General features: G+C 40.6%; 1 protein-coding gene across 3 annotated transcripts in view; it reads right to left on the bottom strand.

The window, feature by feature from the left end:
• The window catches only part of ZNF451 (zinc finger protein 451), a 40,043-nt gene extending 25,408 nt beyond the window's left edge, over window positions 1-14,635 (bottom strand). The window contains exons 1-7 of one of the 3 annotated variants that reach the window (XM_075498122.1): window positions 14,399-14,635; window positions 13,490-13,573; window positions 5,968-6,051; window positions 4,595-4,720; window positions 2,946-3,057; window positions 2,179-2,329; window positions 675-801 (exon numbers count right to left, since the gene is read on the bottom strand). In XM_075498122.1, coding sequence (XP_075354237.1) covers window positions 675-801; window positions 2,179-2,329; window positions 2,946-3,057; window positions 4,595-4,720; window positions 5,968-6,051; window positions 13,490-13,573; window positions 14,399-14,551 — 837 coding nt within the window. In that variant the 5' untranslated portion in view covers window positions 14,552-14,635. Of the gene's footprint in view, window positions 1-674; window positions 802-2,178; window positions 2,330-2,945; window positions 3,058-4,594; window positions 4,721-5,967; window positions 6,052-13,489; window positions 13,574-13,888; window positions 13,910-14,378 lie in introns of those variants that run through there. The other 2 variants (XM_075498123.1, XM_075498124.1) reach the window with 2 other exon arrangements.
• Window positions 14,636-19,283: the final 4,648 nt, after the last annotated feature.

Genomic DNA, 19,283 nt, shown 5'->3' with positions numbered 1-19,283 from the left:
TCTGTCATTGAACTGACATTTTACAGTGGTAAGTTACAAACAGAAGGGAGAGAGGGAGCATTATCAAAAAAAGAAGTGAAAAGAGTGGAGGTAGGGAGGAACAACCAAGAAAGCAAATACTATTAGCTTATATTCAAATCAAAACTCAAATGCTAGATTATCCTTTTTCCTTCTGTAAGTTAACTAGTGAGTAGCAGCAAATACATCTATCAGAGAGACTGGAAACAGAAAAGAAACAGTTGCATCTGAATCACCCAAGTTTCTTTTCTCATTCTGTTGCCTCTTTTTCCCCTCTCCTTTCTGCTGCTTCTCTTTACTGTCACTTATTTCACCCTAACTTCTTGCCTTTATCTTTCATAGTTTTGGAGATGCAAAAAAAGGGAATACCTTTTGACAGCACCAATAGAGAGACAAGAGGTTCAAGACAGAACTATGGTCCTCTCAAAGGTATGCTGGAAAGTACAACCTAATGGTCAGATCTAATGGGAGTACTGTCAGGATACACCAGGTGTTTGAAATACAGCAGAATAAGAAAAACTATCTTGAAGACTAAAAGAAGGGAAAGGAGAGAAAAATGGTTAAAAGGAAAAAAAAAAATATCAGTGCATAATTATACATCTTGAAACCCCTCTACTATGCTCAGTCAGGCAAGTTACTTATCCTTATGATCTTGCCTTAGATAAAAGATGATCACTGTACTGCTGAGAGGTTGAAAATCTTTTGCAGCATATCACACAGGCAACGGCATTATTTGGGGGTCCATGTAATGTGACTGTTGGGTCACAAGGAGAATGATCAAACCTGGAGAAGAAGAAATAATGAACAAACTAGTCCCCTCTAAATAGTCAAAATTTTTTTTTATGGGAAAAAAGCTGTCTTTTGAAGCTGTTGGACAAAAACCTATCAAATCAACCTAAACTGTGAAATTCCTTACTTCCCCTATCATTAACTGTATCAGTTGAACTATCCTGTACAGACATGATTCTCTCTGCAGCTTACCTGTTATAATGACCACTTTGCAGAGGAATCATACTGTTTTTAAGAGCAAGAAAACTATCAAAGCCTCGATTTCCTGCGGAGGTATTTTAAAAATTTATTTATTTTTACCTCCCTGCAGTAGTTCTGGCTGGGGTGGAGTTAATTTTCTTCACAGCAGCTTGTACGGTGCTGTGTTTTGGATTTATGAACAACAGTGTTGATAGCACAGGGATGTTTTAGCTATTGCTGAGCAGTGCTTGCACAGCGTCAAGGCTTTCTCTGTTTTTCAGACTGCCCCACGAGCAAGTAGTCTGGGGGTAGGCCAGAGGCTGGGAGGGGACACAGCTGGGACAGCTGACCCCAACTGACCAAAGGGCTATTCCATAGCCTATGATGTCATGCTCAGCAATAAAAGCTGGGTGAAGGAGGAGGAAGGGGTGATGTTCAGAGTGATGGCGTTTGTCTTCCCAAGTAACTGTTATGTGTCATAAAGCCCAGGCAGCTGATGGGAATTCCTTATATTACTTCGCTTGCATGTGCAGCTTTTGCTTTACTTATTGAACTGTTTTTACCTCAGCCCAGAGTTTTCTCACTCTACCCTTCCAATTCTCTTCCCCATCCCACTGGGGTGAGTGAACAGCTGTGTGGGGCTGAGCTGCCTAGGGGGGTTAACCCACAACACTCCCCTCAGCTTCTCCCCTTACCATCTTCCCCATGACACTTTCACTAGTTAAAAGGCAGTATATGCTAGAATTGACCCCAGACACAGCGAGTGCTGACTAACACTGATCAGCTATGAACAGATATGAACAGTCTGGCCTATAGCTCTTGCTCCTCTTTCCCTTCATTAGAGGCTTTTTTTTTAATCTTACCATCAAGTTGTATACGTTCCCCTTTTGCTCTTTTTCAAGTTTGGATGAAGAAATAACAGAACTGGAGAACAGAAATCTTGTTTCTCAAAAAACCCCAGCTATTAAAAAAATGCTCAGAGGAAGATGTCAATTCTGAATTTAAAAAACCCAAAAAACCAACAACCCCCACCAACCAGGAAGTTCATCACATCATCTATATAAAATCTAACATAGTAATCTGCTCTCCAAATGGAATTTTGTCACTATAGGCAGTTTAAAGTAGACTTGATGCTGATGTTGTAAGTTCAAGCATATTCTTTCATTATTATTTCTCGCACCATATCCTTACCTTTGAAGGTGACCTAGGAGAAGATGTCCATTATCAAACTCTCTGTTGCAATGCATCACAGGACAAGATATGGGACTGCTGTTGACTTGCGTCCTACCCGCCCTCTTACAAATACCCCTTTTTCCACTGTTAACGGTGCCTGGTTTGAGACCTGTGTTATAAAACAAAGCACTTAACCAGAATCTGAATTACAGAGGCTTAAGAAAACAAATGAAATAACACGCAAGCCCTAAAGCATTTAAAAATCAAGTTATATTGATTCTTAAAAGCAAGCTAACAATGCACTGTAACTCAATCCTACTACAGTAAGTCTGCTCTTTCAGTTGATGAATCTGTCCCTTCAATCCCCAGTAGGATTACTTTTCAAACACTGACACCCTTCCTCCAGGCAATATTTTAAATTGATTGAGATTCCTGAAGTTATACTTACTTATGTAGACATTTTCCTGAGCAACAGTTCAACAGTAATATTTTTCCTTCAAGCAACTTTGCTTATAAAAGTAGTTAACATTGCCTTAGTGGTTTTTAGACTTTGCATATTAAATTTTCTAAGCAGCAAAACATTAGAAGAATAGCTTTTATTGAAATGAGCATATAAGAACTTTCAAATGCCACACTCTAGCAAAGTTAATATTGTAAGATTTGGTTATGCATAAGAGGCACCTGCAAGCTCAGTGTCAGTATTTATTAATGCCATTATCACATGTTCTATTCTGCAATGCAGGACTTAGAAAATGTATCACTGGAACTTAGTTTCCTATTCTTACCCGGCATTTTTAACCACTGGTCCACACATAATCTTGCAGCTTCTGTGTCACTGTGTTCCCGAATAAATTCTAGTTCTTGCAACCCGTGAGCATACTGGGAATCAACTTTCTCCTGAAGGGGAAAACATATCAGGCAAGGTGGCAATCAAATTTAAAAAAAAAAAAAAAAAAAAAAAAAAAGGCAAGATTAAGTACATATACTAAAACTTACATGTGGGTCTCTAAAAATCTAAGGAAAAAACCCACAAAAACCTAAGGAGAAAAAAAAAAAAAAAAAAATCTTACAACTTGACTGACTTCTGTATAACAATAAAGATGGAACGTAACAGCAATAAAAAAAAATAAATTAAAAAAATATTACTTATTTTTGTGCCCTAAATAAAAGCGACAGCTTAGGTCAATTAATTTACTTTTACTGCACCTCCTGAAGTTTCTGAAGCATGTACACAGCCAAGAAGATTATAAAAAGAAACAAATAATGAAATTTTTTTAAAAAATAAGCAACCCAAAATGGTTCTTGAAACCAGAGTGTCAATGTTCCACTACCGAGGCAAAAAAAAGAAAAAAAAAAAAAAAAAAAGGCAGTTTTGCTTTGAAGAGTAATTTTAATTCTGCAGATTGCATTACCTGATGAGGAGAGAGGAGCCACCCAGCAGGAAAATATTATTACAAAAGGATTTTTTAGCCTTCGTTCTCAGACTACTTTAAAAGCTACATAGCTATCTCTGACTCCTCTTTACAGTTGAAAAACTGAATGTGGAGACACTGACGGACTGCCAAATTCTAAGTGGAGGAGACAGGAGAGGGATGTAGGCCTCTGGACTTCAAGGTTACCTTGGACTATATCTAACAGCCTTTTACTCTGTTGTATTACAGTTGCATAGTCTATTGTAGACTATAACAAGCTGTAACTATAGTACAATTATGTGACTTTAAAAGCCATTAATAGTGTCCAGAAAATTCATCTGGAAAGTTAGCATGTTCCACAAATACTGGATTTGCATTTGTCCCTGTTGACTTTCATGAGGTTCTTGTAAGCTGTCCAGGTTCTGCTGATAGCAGCCCTGCCTTTAAGCCTATTGACTGCACCTCCCAGTTTGTAATAAAAATTAAAAATCCATGCCTTTCAAATAGCTGCACAATATAATTAATAGGATTCAACTTTAAAATTATGCCTTATACATAGAAAATTTTATCGCATTATAAAATATTACCTGACACAGAGATTTAATGTGGCAAATGGCTTCCCAAAAATCTCAGACGAAAGCAGGTAGATAAATAGGTTTGCTGCATGGTGGTTTGTGATAACTGTTATTTTTAAATATTTTAACAAGAATAATTGATGCTAAGATCCCTCTGCTATATATACACAAACAAGAGAACAAGTTTTTGCCATTGGCTTGCATGAAGTTAGGTTTTCCCCCCGCCTTAGGAACTGCAGTAAGACTAGCAAATTGATCAGTTAAAAGCCACTGAAGAGACAAAGCCTGTACTATGTTTCAAACAATGCACCAGAAGCAAAAATCTCTAGTTGCTAGTTCCAGGTCTGGCTCACTAATCTTTTTATTTACTTCGTAGTGAAAACAAACACACGTGTGACTACAAGGCCTCTATTATGCAATTCTACTGAAACAAAATACATCCAATACCTTAAAGGCTTTGTTTTTCTCTTCTTTTTGCTGTTTCTCTACTTCAACATGGCGTGCCAGACGATCCAAGGTTGATGCAACTCGTTCTTTCTGATAGTCAATGTGATCTTTACGCTTAGTATTTCTCTACGATTGAGAAGTTAAACTTTTATTTGGTAATTGTTAAGTAACAGGGACTAATACGGTGAAAAGTGATGCCCAAGCATCAGGACATAATTCAGTACAGATACCCTGATCCTAAGTTCCATGATCTACCTTGCTAGTTTTCTCTTCCTGTTTACCAGCACCTGTAACTTCTGTTAAAAAACAAACAGCCAAACTGATCCCCACTCCCCTACATATTCAAGGCAATTCAACACCAACATTAGCCTCACCAAAGCACCAGAAGGAACATGGATGATTGTGCTGAGTGTCCTAGAAGTCTCCAACAAATTAAGTGAATTCTTCTAAGTAGGTAAACAAAATTCCTGAAGATTTCGAAGCAAACATGCAGCCCACCCCAATGAGAACTGGTATCATTCCTGCTCTAAGCCAACATTGCCCAGTATCTTCAGAAAGGCAGATCATTAGCTTTTTCTAGCACAAGGGATAGACCTGATTGTGTAGCAGGTATGGTCTAGCAATCATCACTGTGGAGTGAGCCTCTGCATGAAATACATTAGGGTCTGTCTTAGGAAAGACCCACCTTTCCTTAAGAACCAGGTTTATTACACACATCCTCTACTGCAACAATGGAAAACAGAAGTCAAGAGATGGCCACTGCTGCGAAAACCGACACTAGAGTCACTCAGTCAATGTCCCTCAGACTAGGCCCCACAGACTAGGCACAATAAGCTTGGGGGATACATGAATTGACCAGCCTGCCGCCGACTCATACATTCTTAGGAGGGATTATGAAGCATGAGGCTGAGTTAAGACCAGGCTGTCATCAGAGTAAGGTCCTCCAACCTATAAACTGCTCCTAAAAAGTTATTTTAGAAGGAAAAGGCCTGGGAGCAGGGATACATTTGCAGGCTAGAGACTGGACACACTGACCTCTGAGGTCACCTGTAGAGTGACATTTTTCTTCGCCACACTTGCTAAAACTACTGAAAGCCAAATAAAAGTTCTAAGTCCATTTCAAGAAGGCAGAACATGGCTCTGGAAAAAAATGAAGTGTTGGCATTCTTGGCTTCCACTCAACAGCAGGTAAAGACCAAAAGACGTTAATGTTGGTTAATTTATTTATTACTTGTTAAAAATACCTCTAACAAGTTTTTTCAGAGTAACTGATGAGTAACTGAGTAACTGAAGAGTAACTGATGGGAAAAAATACAGGAGACAAATTATTTTATTCAACCAAGAAGTCCCAAAATACATTACAACATACTCACATGAACATAAGAACTGCTATTAGGTTCTTCATCCTCACTACTAACAAGATCAATGCATTCAAGTACAGGTCTTAAAGGTCCTTCCTGAAAAAAAAAGTGTTAAAAACACACACAAAAGCATTAAATTGTTTTCCTCAGAGATAAAACGTTGCATGTATTACAGCACATTGTCAGCATTAGCAATACCTGAAGGATTTTCACCAAGGTTTCAAGAGGGTGCAGTAATGAAATTCCTGCAGGGCAACTTTTCCACTTAACAGACTAATCCACAAAATTGGTAAAACATGCAAATAAGTAAGTCTTCACAAATAATGAAAATATCAACTTAACATATAGATATCAACTAGGAAAAAAAAAAATTAAATTAACAGTCTTGGCTTGCTTAATAACCTTACATTCTTCACCTTCTCAATCAACTTAGATCTACATTTTTAAAGATACTCAACTTGCACTAGTAATTCAATGGTAATAGGGTAGCAGGCTGTTACCAGGAGAGGAACAGTCTTAGATTTCACTAAGCAATGCTAAACGGTTTTTCTGGGTTTGTTTTGGTTTTGTTTGTTTTTAAAAGACACAAATTAAATTCCAACTCCAAAAGAAATCGAACTCCTTGGGCATTTCAAACATTAAGAAAGTGGGAAACAGTTTCATACACATTTAAGCCCTGAAGGCGGCTACTTTCTGAGCAGATACTCCATAAGCAGGTTACAAGTGTTTTCTCTGTATTGGAATCACAATGAGGGCAAGGTTATTTTATTTTAAAAGAAAACACATTTAACCCATTCACACCACATACTCAAAAGCACAAAGACACATGTCCAAATAGTCTGTCCAGCATTCAGTTACAAAGATGCGCATCCAGGAAGCCTGGTCAGGACTCCACACAGCGATATGGAGGATGAAGGAGGCTATCAACAAGGACTTAGGTCTTCTCTGTTCTTCCTAGCTTGGCAGCCGTGTGCTCCTTTTCATATTTCCGATCCTTTGTCTCTCTACACGCTGCCCCTCCTTTGTGAGTCACTAAAGATTATTGATTGTTTTTGTCTCCTCCTTAAGATATCCTAGGGTCTAGCCCTGTTCTTTGTCTTCGGCAATCATCTTAATGGTTTAAACCTTGGTTTTAATTTGTGTGAATGCTGTCCCTTGCTTTCCTGATCTGAGTGTCTTCAGAAACTTCATGTAGATGGTCTGTGACCTCAATGACCTGCTAGTCTAGGTAGTATCAACACCAGTTGATTTACATGCCTTCATATGCCCCCCCCCCCCCTTTTTTTTTCCATTCTGTCTGGTGCTTCCACCTGTGTGCGTGTATATATATTCCCATACACTCTCCATTCATACCAATTTTAACATTTCTACTACAAGCTTCTGGTAGATAGCATAATGTTGGCACAAACATGAAAAAGCAAATGGAGAAGAAAAATTTAAAATCAGCAACCCAAACTAAGCACAAAGGTCATAAGCTTTTTAAAGATGATGTACAAAATAATGTCTGGAGCTCCATCCACACTTACTGAGTCAAGAGTCTTCAGTTTCTAAACGCAAGAAAAGCAGCACTATGTCCACATAATCTGATGTCATGCAAAAAAACCCCTGTATCATGCTACAACATTATCACATGCCAACTAAATAATCATTATAATGAACATGAAACAGGATGAGTAAGTCTACATATACCAAAAAAAAAAAATATTCCTAGTGACCCTAACTCACATCCATGGTCACATGTGTACGTATCTTCAGTGAGAGGCAAAGTTAATTAAAATCTCCACATCCCATAAAAAGTGTCCCATCCAAATTCTGAAAGTTGTTATCCAACATCAAAGTAAATACACAAAACCCAAAGATGGTTCAAGTTTTTGGTGGTGGCTGGTTTGTTTGGGCTTTTTTTGTTTGTTTGTTTGTTTTATTAAAGTCTGTACATGCAATGGCATCTACATCACATGACAAGAGTTTTTTATTAAACTGCAGTATTAGACATTTGTCTGGCACTATTACTGGCAGATACCACAGAGCTGTAATATACTCCAAAGGTATTTTTTATTTGTTAGAAAGTTAAGTTTTCCAGGCAGAAGAAGGACTTAGGATAATCAGCAGACTGACTTCTTGAAGGGGTGCAGTACTACATCCACCATCTCTGCCATGTATTTGGCAGTGTCCTCAACATCTTAAAAATCAACCAACTAGGGAAGGCTAGGAAGATTTATCGCCTCATGAGAAGTCTCAAGATTTATTGCCTCAACAGCAGCATACAATTCTCTCTGCTGTCCTTACTGCATCTCATTCTTTACATTCTTCCACCTTTCAAGGCTGTAAAGCTGTGCAGCTGGCCAGGCATAAACAGTCCTTATTGTCTCACTGGGGAGGAAGAGGGATGAGATCTTGGACAGATGACAAAAGCTTATACAGATCAAGCTGCAAGCCTCAAATTACCCCAAAAGAGTGCATAATTTTTTATGATTAAATAAATAAAGAGAACATGGTTTTCTAAATGAAATTTAAAAAAAAAATCCATGACAGGTTTGCTTTTGTAGAAACTGACAACCTCTATAAACTTTTAAGACTTAACCTTTATTAAACAACAGGTATTAGCAAGTAAAAGTTCAAAGATACACTCAGACCACCTGACTGTCCAATCAGTTCAATAATGTGTTTTGAAATGTTCAACTCTGATCCTAACAGCTGTACCTTCCTCAATTGCACAGATTTTCCTTATTTCTGTTTACTTACTCCTTGGGTTCAGCAACTAATTAAATGTTAGGAAACTGACAGCTGAAAAGCAGAGTAACTGTCTTTCAAGCCTAGGAAGTTCTAGTGACCAGAACAGTAAATGTAATTTATCACAAGTAATATTACACTTGTTTAAATGTTGTTTGCATACATGAACCATTCTTCTTTCCTTCTGAATTCTGTGCCTCTTACTACACAATTTTTAGATTCCATTCCAATTTGAACACAAATGCAATACAGTAATTCTTTAAAATGACTCTTCAAAGATACACACCCTTATTTTCCACAAAAATAAAATGGGGAACCCCCCCACAAACCACCACATCATCTGCCTATATACACTCCTGAATAATAATGCAAGTCCCAAATGTAGGATTTATTTAGGCTAGTTTGTGTTTCAATGGTTGGTAGTTTAACCTTCAGATGGAGATTACAAACAAATACTGAAATTAAGAGTGTAAGAACTACAATCCTGGATCCAATCGAGAACTCATCTGTGCTACAAAAGATTATTTTGAGAAAGTATAAGAATTGGGGAAAACAGTATAAACCTATCCCAAGTATATCCACTCAGCAACTGCTCGAGTCAATATATGAGAAACCTTCATTGAAAGCCATCATTAAATGTCACAACCCTGGTTTAGATCCATTCCTGCTGAGTGCCATTACATAGAAAAGACTCCAAATACTACTTCTAAAGAGACAGTGACTTCAGCATGGGCTCATCCTGACAGCAGCGCTCCTCTCTGCCAAAAGGTATTGATACCAAAATGAAAGCAGAAGTTCAAAGCCTCTTTATTCAGTAGCCCAGGATAGAAATCATCCTCATGGAGGGAGACTGAGGCTATGACGACTCTGCCCTTTAAACGTTCACAGAGGCCTTCTGAGAACTTCATGCAAGCCATAGCTTCTCAGATGGACTTCCTATATTTTTAATCTTGATTGAAGAAGGTACCAGGTAAAACATAACCTTTTTCCCAAAAGATCAATCTTTGGGTAATCAGGCCTAGCTAACAGACACCTAGTCCACTGATAACATCACGTAAGGTTTTTTTTTTGTTTGTGCAGTTTTTAGCTTTACGTGCATTCAGACCAAATACCCAGTTTACTTAAAAAGCACAATTAAACTTTTGCATAATTAAACACACACTAGCATACAGAAAGCATGAAACTAACTTTCAAGATATGTGACCACAGACTTAACACATCTTTGACAAAATAATTATGCAAGCATAATTCTGTATATACACATGTAAACATGCTAATTATCATGGAACAAGCTTACATTAAAATAAATTAAAAAATCCGACACAAGGTGTACTATTTGTGCTCTAAATCTTTGTTCCAGCAGATTTCCAACTTTAAGACTCCTGAGTAACTGACCAACGTTGTGAACCAACACACTCTTAGAAAGTTTTGATTTCTGTAACCTAGCAAATACAAAAATCCAAGTCCTTGGCTGACTTGGGTTGGGAGCAAAAATAAAAGTCCTGCTTCATAGATGCTTCGTAACACCTCACAATTTTATTCTGTTCCTGCTGTGATGCAACTGAAAGCCAGAGAGACAAATACTTGAGTCTGTATATCTAATATTTAACACCTCAGGGGCAACAGAAACAAAACATTTAAATGGTAACTATCATGTTTCAGCAAATCACTTGATTTTGGTATATCCCAGGGCCAAGTGTTCTTCAGATATAATTTTTATTGGAAAACAACAATTACAAGGAAAACCAAAATTTTACCTGTTCCTTAAAACCTCCTTAGGAACTCAAAGAACTGCAACTGTTTTTAATGAATCATTTTTTTTCTAATATCATCGGTTCACAAACAAGCCAGAAGTCCTCTTCAGGTTTCAAATAAAAACAAACATTAATTTGCAAGAAAGTAAGTGGCTGCTCCAACTTTTCCAGGACAGAAAGGGGCTGTGTCTTTTGTCACAATGTGCAGCCAAAACACTGTAAAAAGGAAAAGCTGTAAAGTATATGAAGTATGTCTGTTTTTCCTGGGTCTCAAATTGAAATCAATTTAGAGCTCATTATTGAATAAGCCAGGGCCTATGGAAGTATGTTTTCCTTTGAATTCAGACTTTTGCAATAAAAATCACCAATAGTGAAGAAAATTTGGCATACATGTAACACTGCATCAGAAAATGAAAGTAATTTTAAAATACATAGATCTTCAATTTTCCAGTTGAGTTTTATTTTGCATATGTAATCTTTATATGTACTTAACAAACATTTAGAGAAAATAAACACAAATACCCTCCTTAACAGTGTTTGCCATTGTAACACAACAGAGGAGTCAGGAGGTATTTAAACACTTTATAAAACTATATATTATTTTGAGGTCCCACACAGAGTAACAAAGGGAAGAGCCCCTGCCTAGGAAAGCCACCAACTTTATCAGGGAAAACTTACATTTTTTTTTTTTTAAAAGAGCAGCATAATGATGAGCCTCATCTTTAAAGAAATTAGTCAGAAAAAAATATAAGTGGATCGATACCATTAAAAAAACCCAACAAACAAAACAATTCAGGAGGAGTCCAGTGCTTTCGGTGCAGACTGTGGCAACATGAATAATCTGTCTACTTAAGTGCTATAGACCCCATTGCACTTGTGAATCTCTTCACTCTTGCCTTATCCTTCCCAAAGAAATAGACTGGGGGCCAGATCATCCTATCCTAAGAAATTAAGTCATTAGGAATAGTTTCTTGCATTGTAGATTAAATTCTAAGTTTTGCACACCAGCAGAAAAATATAATTTAATGATTTCTAAGTCAAAATAGACTTAGGACAAAATATGTTGTAATGCAGAATTAAAAGCTGGGAAATTATGGAAGAACAGTTGTAAGTTTCCTGAATGAGGGTGAATCTGACTGTAATAGCTAAAAAACTCTGGCGGCAGCAGCAGAGATTGCTCTTCCTCCATCAAATGAGGACCTTTTGTCGTAGTCCTACAGTAAGAATTCAAGCACCCTAAGATGAGTGATTGAAATGGAAAAAAAAAACACCACAAAAAAACCCCAAAACCAACAAAAAACCCCACACCAAAAACACCCCCCAACTTTCAAGGAAAAAAAAAAAAAAGAATAACAGAGAGATCACATGGCCTACAATTATTTGTTTTCTATCAAAATGAGCACAGGTTGAGATATCCAAGTGGCTTCTCTAATTCAGTTTATACAGTACCACTTGGTGCACGGGGTCCTCAGGGTATGCAGAAAATAGTACTTGGATGATCAGGTAGCATTCATACACAACGCTTATGAAGCCTACATACTTTTAGTCATACACATTATTATATGGAAATGATGATCTAAAACTAGCCAAATAATTTAGAAGTCCTTTTGCAAAGTCCAAGTTCACCCTCACTCAGAGGAGCAAATAGGAGATCCAAGGACACGTTGCTGACATTAGGTGGTGGTGGCCAGTATCACACATCTTTCCCCTTGTATTCAATGACAACAGTAAGCTCCTCACCCCAAGATACCAATCCTCCACAAACAAGCCCAAGCACAGACATCTTCCTATATATAGCAGCCTCTCAGAAGCAATCATCACTGGGACCACAAAGGCTCCATATTATCCACAGGCGAAACCAAGGACAAAAAAGCTAGCAGAAGTGTCGATTTTAGTCAGTCTCTTTTCTTTCAATTACTGCTCTTGGTGCTTCAACAGCCCTTCAATCATTACACGTTTGAAGCTATACTAGCTTCCTCATTCTTTGCCCAGCATTTCAAGAAAATGAAGCTTATACAATCATGCTACACATAAACACTTGTGTGCGTATATAATGAACTTTGAACTCAGTTAATTTTGACCAAATCAACTAAAAGACCAAGAAGTCTCAGAGATAATCAACTACTTATAATTTTCGCAAAAATATACATCCCTCACACTTGAGCACCTAAATACCCCTGCAGAAAGTCTGTACATTGAACTTAGGCTTTAACCAAACACCATACAAAACAGAAAAAAAATCCCCATCTAGTTATAGTTCAGCATTAAAAATAAGACAAATCCATAGAAAACCAGCTATTATTAGTCCTGGCATCAATTAATCACTTGATCTTATTCGCATGACTTCTTCCTCAGGGAAAATCATCTTTCTGTTCTTGCATGTATCCCTGCCATCCAGCACCACTTCACCGATGACGGATTGAGGCCAGAACACAGGCAGCATGAAAAACATTCTGCTTTTCTTGGACAGTCAAGAGATGTAAGCGTCTGAAAGTCACACTCACACAAGCCACATGCCAGCATTAGACTAGGTGTTGTACTATAGCTATTATACAGTGCTTCACAATTTGAGAAGACTGTTTAAGGCCCCATACCCATTATTTCCTTCCTCTTCTTCTAAACAAAGAATAGTGTTTTGCAGAGGAAGCAGTGCTTTTTTCCATTAACTTCAGTGGGACTATTCATGAAGCGAAATGCTATGCAATATGATTACCAGAGAAGTCATCTACAGTGAATTCCCATATACCTCACTGATCACTGTAATCCCTACTCACCTGCTGGGATACTCAAGCCTATATTCTCTCTATAGGACCAACTGACATCATCTTATACCCTTCCAAAGAAAGGGCAGATAAACCTTTAAGATAACAAGTTTATCTGCCACAAAGATTTACAAATTAAACTATCTTTAAATCCAAAAGTAATGCTTTCCATCGAAATATAATCAAGATCATCAATGCAGTACACAAAGACCCCCTCCTATTTTATCAGGCTACTGAGAGCATATTTACAATAACAAGCAGTATGTTTCTAGTTCAAGATCTACTTACTCCAACGAACTCGATCTCATCTTCACTTTCAGAAGCTGGCGATTTACTGTCGCGAATGTTGACAGAGCTATGAGACTCCATTATCTAAACAGAAACAAACCAAAACATGCTTCATCGTTTTATGTTGTAATTTTCTTTAACTACACAGCATTTTCCGGTTTATGCCTACTTTGGCTTTAAAGCCTATCTGCAGTCAACAAGCCTCTCTATATCATTCACTGACAATTACCAGTAATACCAGAGTGAGCGATAACAATTTTGACTCGAATCACGGTACTATATTTTCCCAAATATGCAAAACGTGGCCTAATCTACAAAGCCCCCCAATACCTATATTCCTCCAGCAGCCATGGCCGTAGCATACCGCCAGAGTTCAGTAACATGCTTAAGTCTGAAAACCTGAGCAAGAGACAGCCCGGAGCTCCAGCCTAACGGCGCTGTACTACCGCTAAAACACACACAGAGGTCGGTTTAGTAACAGACGCGGGGTGAGTTCAGGCGCAATTAGCAGCTGCAGGTATTTTTGATGCCTCTGGCCACTTCAGGACAACAGCAGAGCCAGAAGGCTGAGCTTCTTGCTTCAAAACAAGCGCCGTCCTGCCAAACGGAAGACCTCCGTGAGCGGCGAGGAACCGCGGCCCGCCCCAGGGCGGCGCCGGCAGGACGGACCCCGCGGGCGGCTTTGCTGACTCACGTTTCTTCATGCGCAGGGACACCCCAGCCCCACGACACACCGCCGCCAGGCCGCCCCGCCGCCGCAGCTCGAGGCGGCCGGCGGGTGAGGAAGCACCGGCCTCGCCGGGCGCCCGCTCCTCGCCCGGCCGCCCCGCGGGGGCTGGGTTGCTAAGCGACGGCCCCGCGCCCCTCACAATGCCCCGGCCCCGCTCACCCCGCCGTCACCGCCAGCACCCGAGGGCACACCAACGCCCCGACCCAGCGCGCCTCCGCTTCCTCTTCAACCCAGGGGCGGCGAGGAGGGAGAGGTGGGGCGGGAGCGTGGCACAGCTTGCCGGGATTTGTAGTTGCCGCCGGCTTCGCCTCCCTCCCCCTCTCTTCCCCCATGGCAGGTGCCGACGCTACCGCCACAACGCCATGGCGCAGCCCCCTCCCCCCCCCCGGGGCGGTGTTTCGTGACTCTTTCCTTCAATAACTTCCTGCCTCCCCTCTTCCGCCTTCAGTTGGGCTGCACAGAGTTCCTGCTCAAAGGAGGAAAACGCACACGGCGCTTCCGGGGCAGGCGGAGGGTGGCGGCCATTGGGGCTGACAGCGGAGGGGGAGGGAAGGCGGGAAAGCGCCTCTGCGGGAAGAGGGCGCGCAGGCCCGGCGGTCAGCGCCGCGCTGAGGCGGCGGGGGCGGCCGCAGCGGAGGGAGCCGCTGCGGCTGGCGGCTGGGCGCTGCTGCCCCCGCGTCGCTGTGCCTTTTCAGTCAGCGAGTGCTCAGTCCACCTCACTGTCTGCTTACCCTGCCCAGACATCAACAGCTTGTCTGTGAGGATCTTACGGGAGACGGTGCCAAGGGCCTTAGTGGAGTCCACTAAAGTTCGTTGCTCTCCCCTCGTCTACCAGGCCAATCACTTTATCACAGAAGTTTATCAGGTTGGTCAAGCATGACCTCCCCTTGGTAATGTCATACTGACGACTCCCGATGATTTTCTTGTCACTGAGGTGCCTGGAAATGGTTTCCACGATTAGCTGACCCATCACCTTCCCAGGGATCAAGGTGAGGCTGACTGGCCCGTAGTTCCATGCGTCCTCCTTCTTGCCCTTCTTGAAGATGGAGGTGATGTTTGCTTTCTTCCAGTCCTCAGGCACCTCTCCTAGTCACCATGATCGACCAAAGATTATCGAGAGTGGCTTTGCAATGACATCTGCCAGCTCCCTCAGCACTCATGGGCGCATCCCATCAGGGCTCATGGATTTATGTATGTCCAGTTTGCTTAAGTATCCCCTGACCTCGTCCTCTTCCACCAAGGGTACATCTTCCTTGGTCCAGCCTTTCCCCCTGATCTCTGGGACCTGGGATTCCTGAAGGCTGGTCTTGCTGGTAAAGACTGAGGCAAAGAAGGTGTTCAGTAACTCAGCCTTTCCGTAGTCTTCCTTTTGTCACCTATGTACTTACAGAAGCCATTCTTCTTGTCTTTGACATAGCTGGCTAGATCCAATTCCCGTTGGGCTTTAGCTTTCCTAACTTCATCCCTATATGCTTGAACAATGTTCCTGTATTCCTCCCAGGTTACCCATCCTTGCTTCTACCCTTTGCATGCTGCTTTTTTGTGTTTGAGTTTGACCAGGACCTCCTTGTTCATCTACACAGGCCTCCTGGCATTTTTACCTGACTTCCTATTCGCTGGGATGAACTGCTCTTGAGCTTGGAGGAGGTGATCCTTAAATATTAACCAGATTTCTGGGGCCCCTCTTTCCTCCAGGGCCTTATCCCATGGGACTCTTCCAAGCAGATCTTTGAAGAGGCCGAAGTTCACTCTCCTGAAGTCCAGGGTTGTGAGCCTGCTCTTTACACTCCTCCCTCTCCTCAGGATCCTGAGCTCCACCATCTCATGGTCACTGTAGTCAAGGCTGCCTTTGAGCTTCACATTCCCAACAAGCCCCTCGCTGGTATGAGGTCCAGCAAAGCACTGCTCTTCATTGGTCCTTGTTGGCTCCTTTATGACTTGGAAAAGGAAGTTATCAGTGCACTCCAGGAACCTCCCGGATTGCTTATGCCCTGCTGTGTTGTCCCTCCAACAGATATCAGGGTGGTTGAAGTCCCCAATGAGGCTGCTCCTATCTGTCTACCTCATCCGCTTGTTCCTCCTGGTCAGGCGGCCTATAGCAGACACCCACTATAACGTCACCTTTACCTGTCCTGTCTTTAATCCTCCCCCATAAACTCTCATTCGGTTCCTCATCCATCCCCAGGCAGAGCTCAATGCACTCCAACTGCTCTTTCACACAACGGGCAACTTCCCCTCCTTGTGTTCCTAGCCTGTCCTTCCTAAAGAGCCGGTCTCCCTTCATTGTAACGCTCCAGTCATGGGGGTCATCCCACCACATCTCTGTGATCTCAACAAGATTGTAGCCCTGCAACTGCACACAGACTAACTCATCATGTTTATTCTCCATACGGCATGCATTAGTATACAGGCACTTTAGAGAGGCATCCCAGCATGTTGACTGCCTAGAAAGGGATTGGGAGATTTCTCCATCATGGTGCCTTGTAGGCTTTTCCTTGCTTACATGCAAGTGCTGGAGGTGACCTGGCTTAAGACCCATCTTGATTTTGCATTCCGTTCCTGGCACATCACCGCATGCCCTTTGCTCTTTGACCGTGTGCATCACTCCCTCATAGGGCTGCGGGTTACTCTCTCCCTCTCCCTTCATTCTTAGTTTAAAGCCCTCCTTATGCGGTCAGCTATCCTACTGGCAAAAATAGCTTTGCCCTGCTTAGTGAGGTGGATCTCACCTCTCTCAAGCAGACGGTGATGTGCAGGCAGGGTCCCGTGATCATACAACTCAAAACCTTGTCACCAACACCAGTTCTGCAACCAATGATGGACTTGTCCTATTAGTTCCCTTCTCCTCATTTCCCCTCACTGGCAGGGCCTCACTTGGGCCCCTGTGCCCATGATTCTTGCTATTTATCTGCTACTGCTCTCCTGCTTCATCATATAGTTACTTCGAGCCACCCAAAGTAGAAGTTGGTGTGAATCGTCTTTACTCAATGCATTGGCTTTGAGTAAGCTGAACAGTGTAAATGTCACCTTTTGAGTTGTGTGGCTATATAAAACAGCTGCTTGCAGACAAAGCATTTCCACTAGTGTGTGCTATCAAATCCTGTACACACAGGAGAGAAAGAATTCAGGGTTGCCTGTTAAATTTTGATGTTCTGGGAGCTTTGTGAATAAACAACTATCAGAAATAACGTGTCATGTCGTATTTAATGGCAGCATTAATTTAGTGCACTTATTTATCTCGTAAACACGGAGTTACTATTACTAATGTTAGTTTTAAGCCTCCTTCCATATATGAATGAAAAAATAGCTTTATGATAGAAGAAAGACATACTGAGATGCTAGTAATATATACTAGTTATATACTCGTTAACAAATTTGTACAACTTAATCACTGTTGTTGGACTGTATAAACAACACTGATTTGAGCAGTTTTATTTCATTATTAAAATAATGGAATCTTGACTACCACTTGGAAAAGTAAAGTCATTGTTGCTGCCTAAACTTTCGTATTTTGCATTTATAACTTAAATTTGCTAACAAAATGCTGATAGCAGCCATTCTGTTTGTAGCTTGCATTTGCACTTAATTACTTTTGATTCTTGAGAACAGATAATATGAGGTGCAATAGTAACAAGTTACTAGAACAGCAAGGTGGCATTACTTTTCCAAACTCTCATACCCTATGAAAATGACACTCATTTGAATATGAATTTTTCAGCAACAATTCATGGAAATGTTTACTCTTGCAATGACCCATCCAAACATCCTCCTTGTATTTAAACAATACAGTTAAGGAAAAAAATAGTAAGGGAATTGCCATGCAATCGTGTCAGCATTTCCAATATGCTAACAAAACTCCAAATTCCAAAATTTGTGTATTTATTTCAGCTAATTCCTGGGAAAGCACAGGCTTCCCAGCTTGGGTCAGCTTAGGAAAGCTCTTATGCAGAGTTTGTTTCATAGAGAAGAGAAAAGATGTAGCCTGCTGGGCTTCTTGGCTGGTGGGCCACCTGCAAGGCTCTAACTCGGTAAGAGAGTAGGCAATTTTTTTTAAACACAGGCAGTAGATTGCCGAAGGTAGGAGCAGACAAACCTAGGAGAGCAGGGGGTTCTCACGGGCTGCTCTTCATGAGCTAAGATCTCCAAGTCCAAACCTCCAAATGAAGTCTGGGTATCACATAGGATGTGGAAGCTGTTTCTGAGCAGACTGTCTTTATAAACTCAGTGATGCTCTCTAGCAGCTAATTCCACATATTCATTATGTGCCCTTAATTATTTTCGTTTATAGAATTTAAACATATTTCACATCCTTGTTCCTCTCCTTGCTCCTTAAAGTCAGTGAAACATTGCCTTTTTAACCATTGATTTCCCTCTTGTGTCAACATTGCATACTGCCACTTACTCTTGATCTAGAAAATTCAGATATCTGGTGGTTTGTGTTTTTTTGACTCCTACCTATATACCATAATAAGTGGGGGTATGAACTTGACATGCATTAAAAACCCTGATTTATTCAATAGTATACTTTTTCAGTAAGTTTTTTATCCCATTCTTCACATATCTCAATATTCTTCCCTCCTTAGAAAGCAAGTGTTCTTACTGAGCAGTTAATAATAAACAATGACTAAATTCTTTTCTGTGGTAATCTTCAAATTCAATCTAAAATGCAGTAATAGAAACAAATAGTTCAAATTATTAGTTTTAGTATTGCTTACCTTTTCAGTACTAAATCTCCAGTTACTAAATGCTGTACAGTCATATAGCTGTTAGGTTCTTCTGCAGTAGCCATCAGCCTTCTCCAACTCTGAGTAATGCAAATAATGTGTCCTCTGTCACTCACATCAGAAGAATTTTACACTTTGTGACACCACACATTTACACATCACCAATTGATTTTGATTTTGTGCAAATTTTGGGAGAAGCAGCATTAGACTGTTCTGTTCTCCTTTCCCTTTCTGTTATTTCCAAAGTTTCTAATCTGTGATTATCTAGTCTTCAGTTTTGTGTTCCAGACTTTGTCAGGGTCATTTTGGAAAACCAGTTGTATTTTCTTACTTTTTCGTC

This window comes from Mycteria americana, chromosome 3 (genome assembly GCF_035582795.1).
Source record: "Mycteria americana isolate JAX WOST 10 ecotype Jacksonville Zoo and Gardens chromosome 3, USCA_MyAme_1.0, whole genome shotgun sequence".
NCBI classification, from domain to species: domain Eukaryota; kingdom Metazoa; phylum Chordata; class Aves; order Ciconiiformes; family Ciconiidae; genus Mycteria; species Mycteria americana.
The sequence above is the reverse complement of the archived record's forward strand: the minus strand, read 5'-3'. Positions and strand labels throughout refer to the sequence as shown.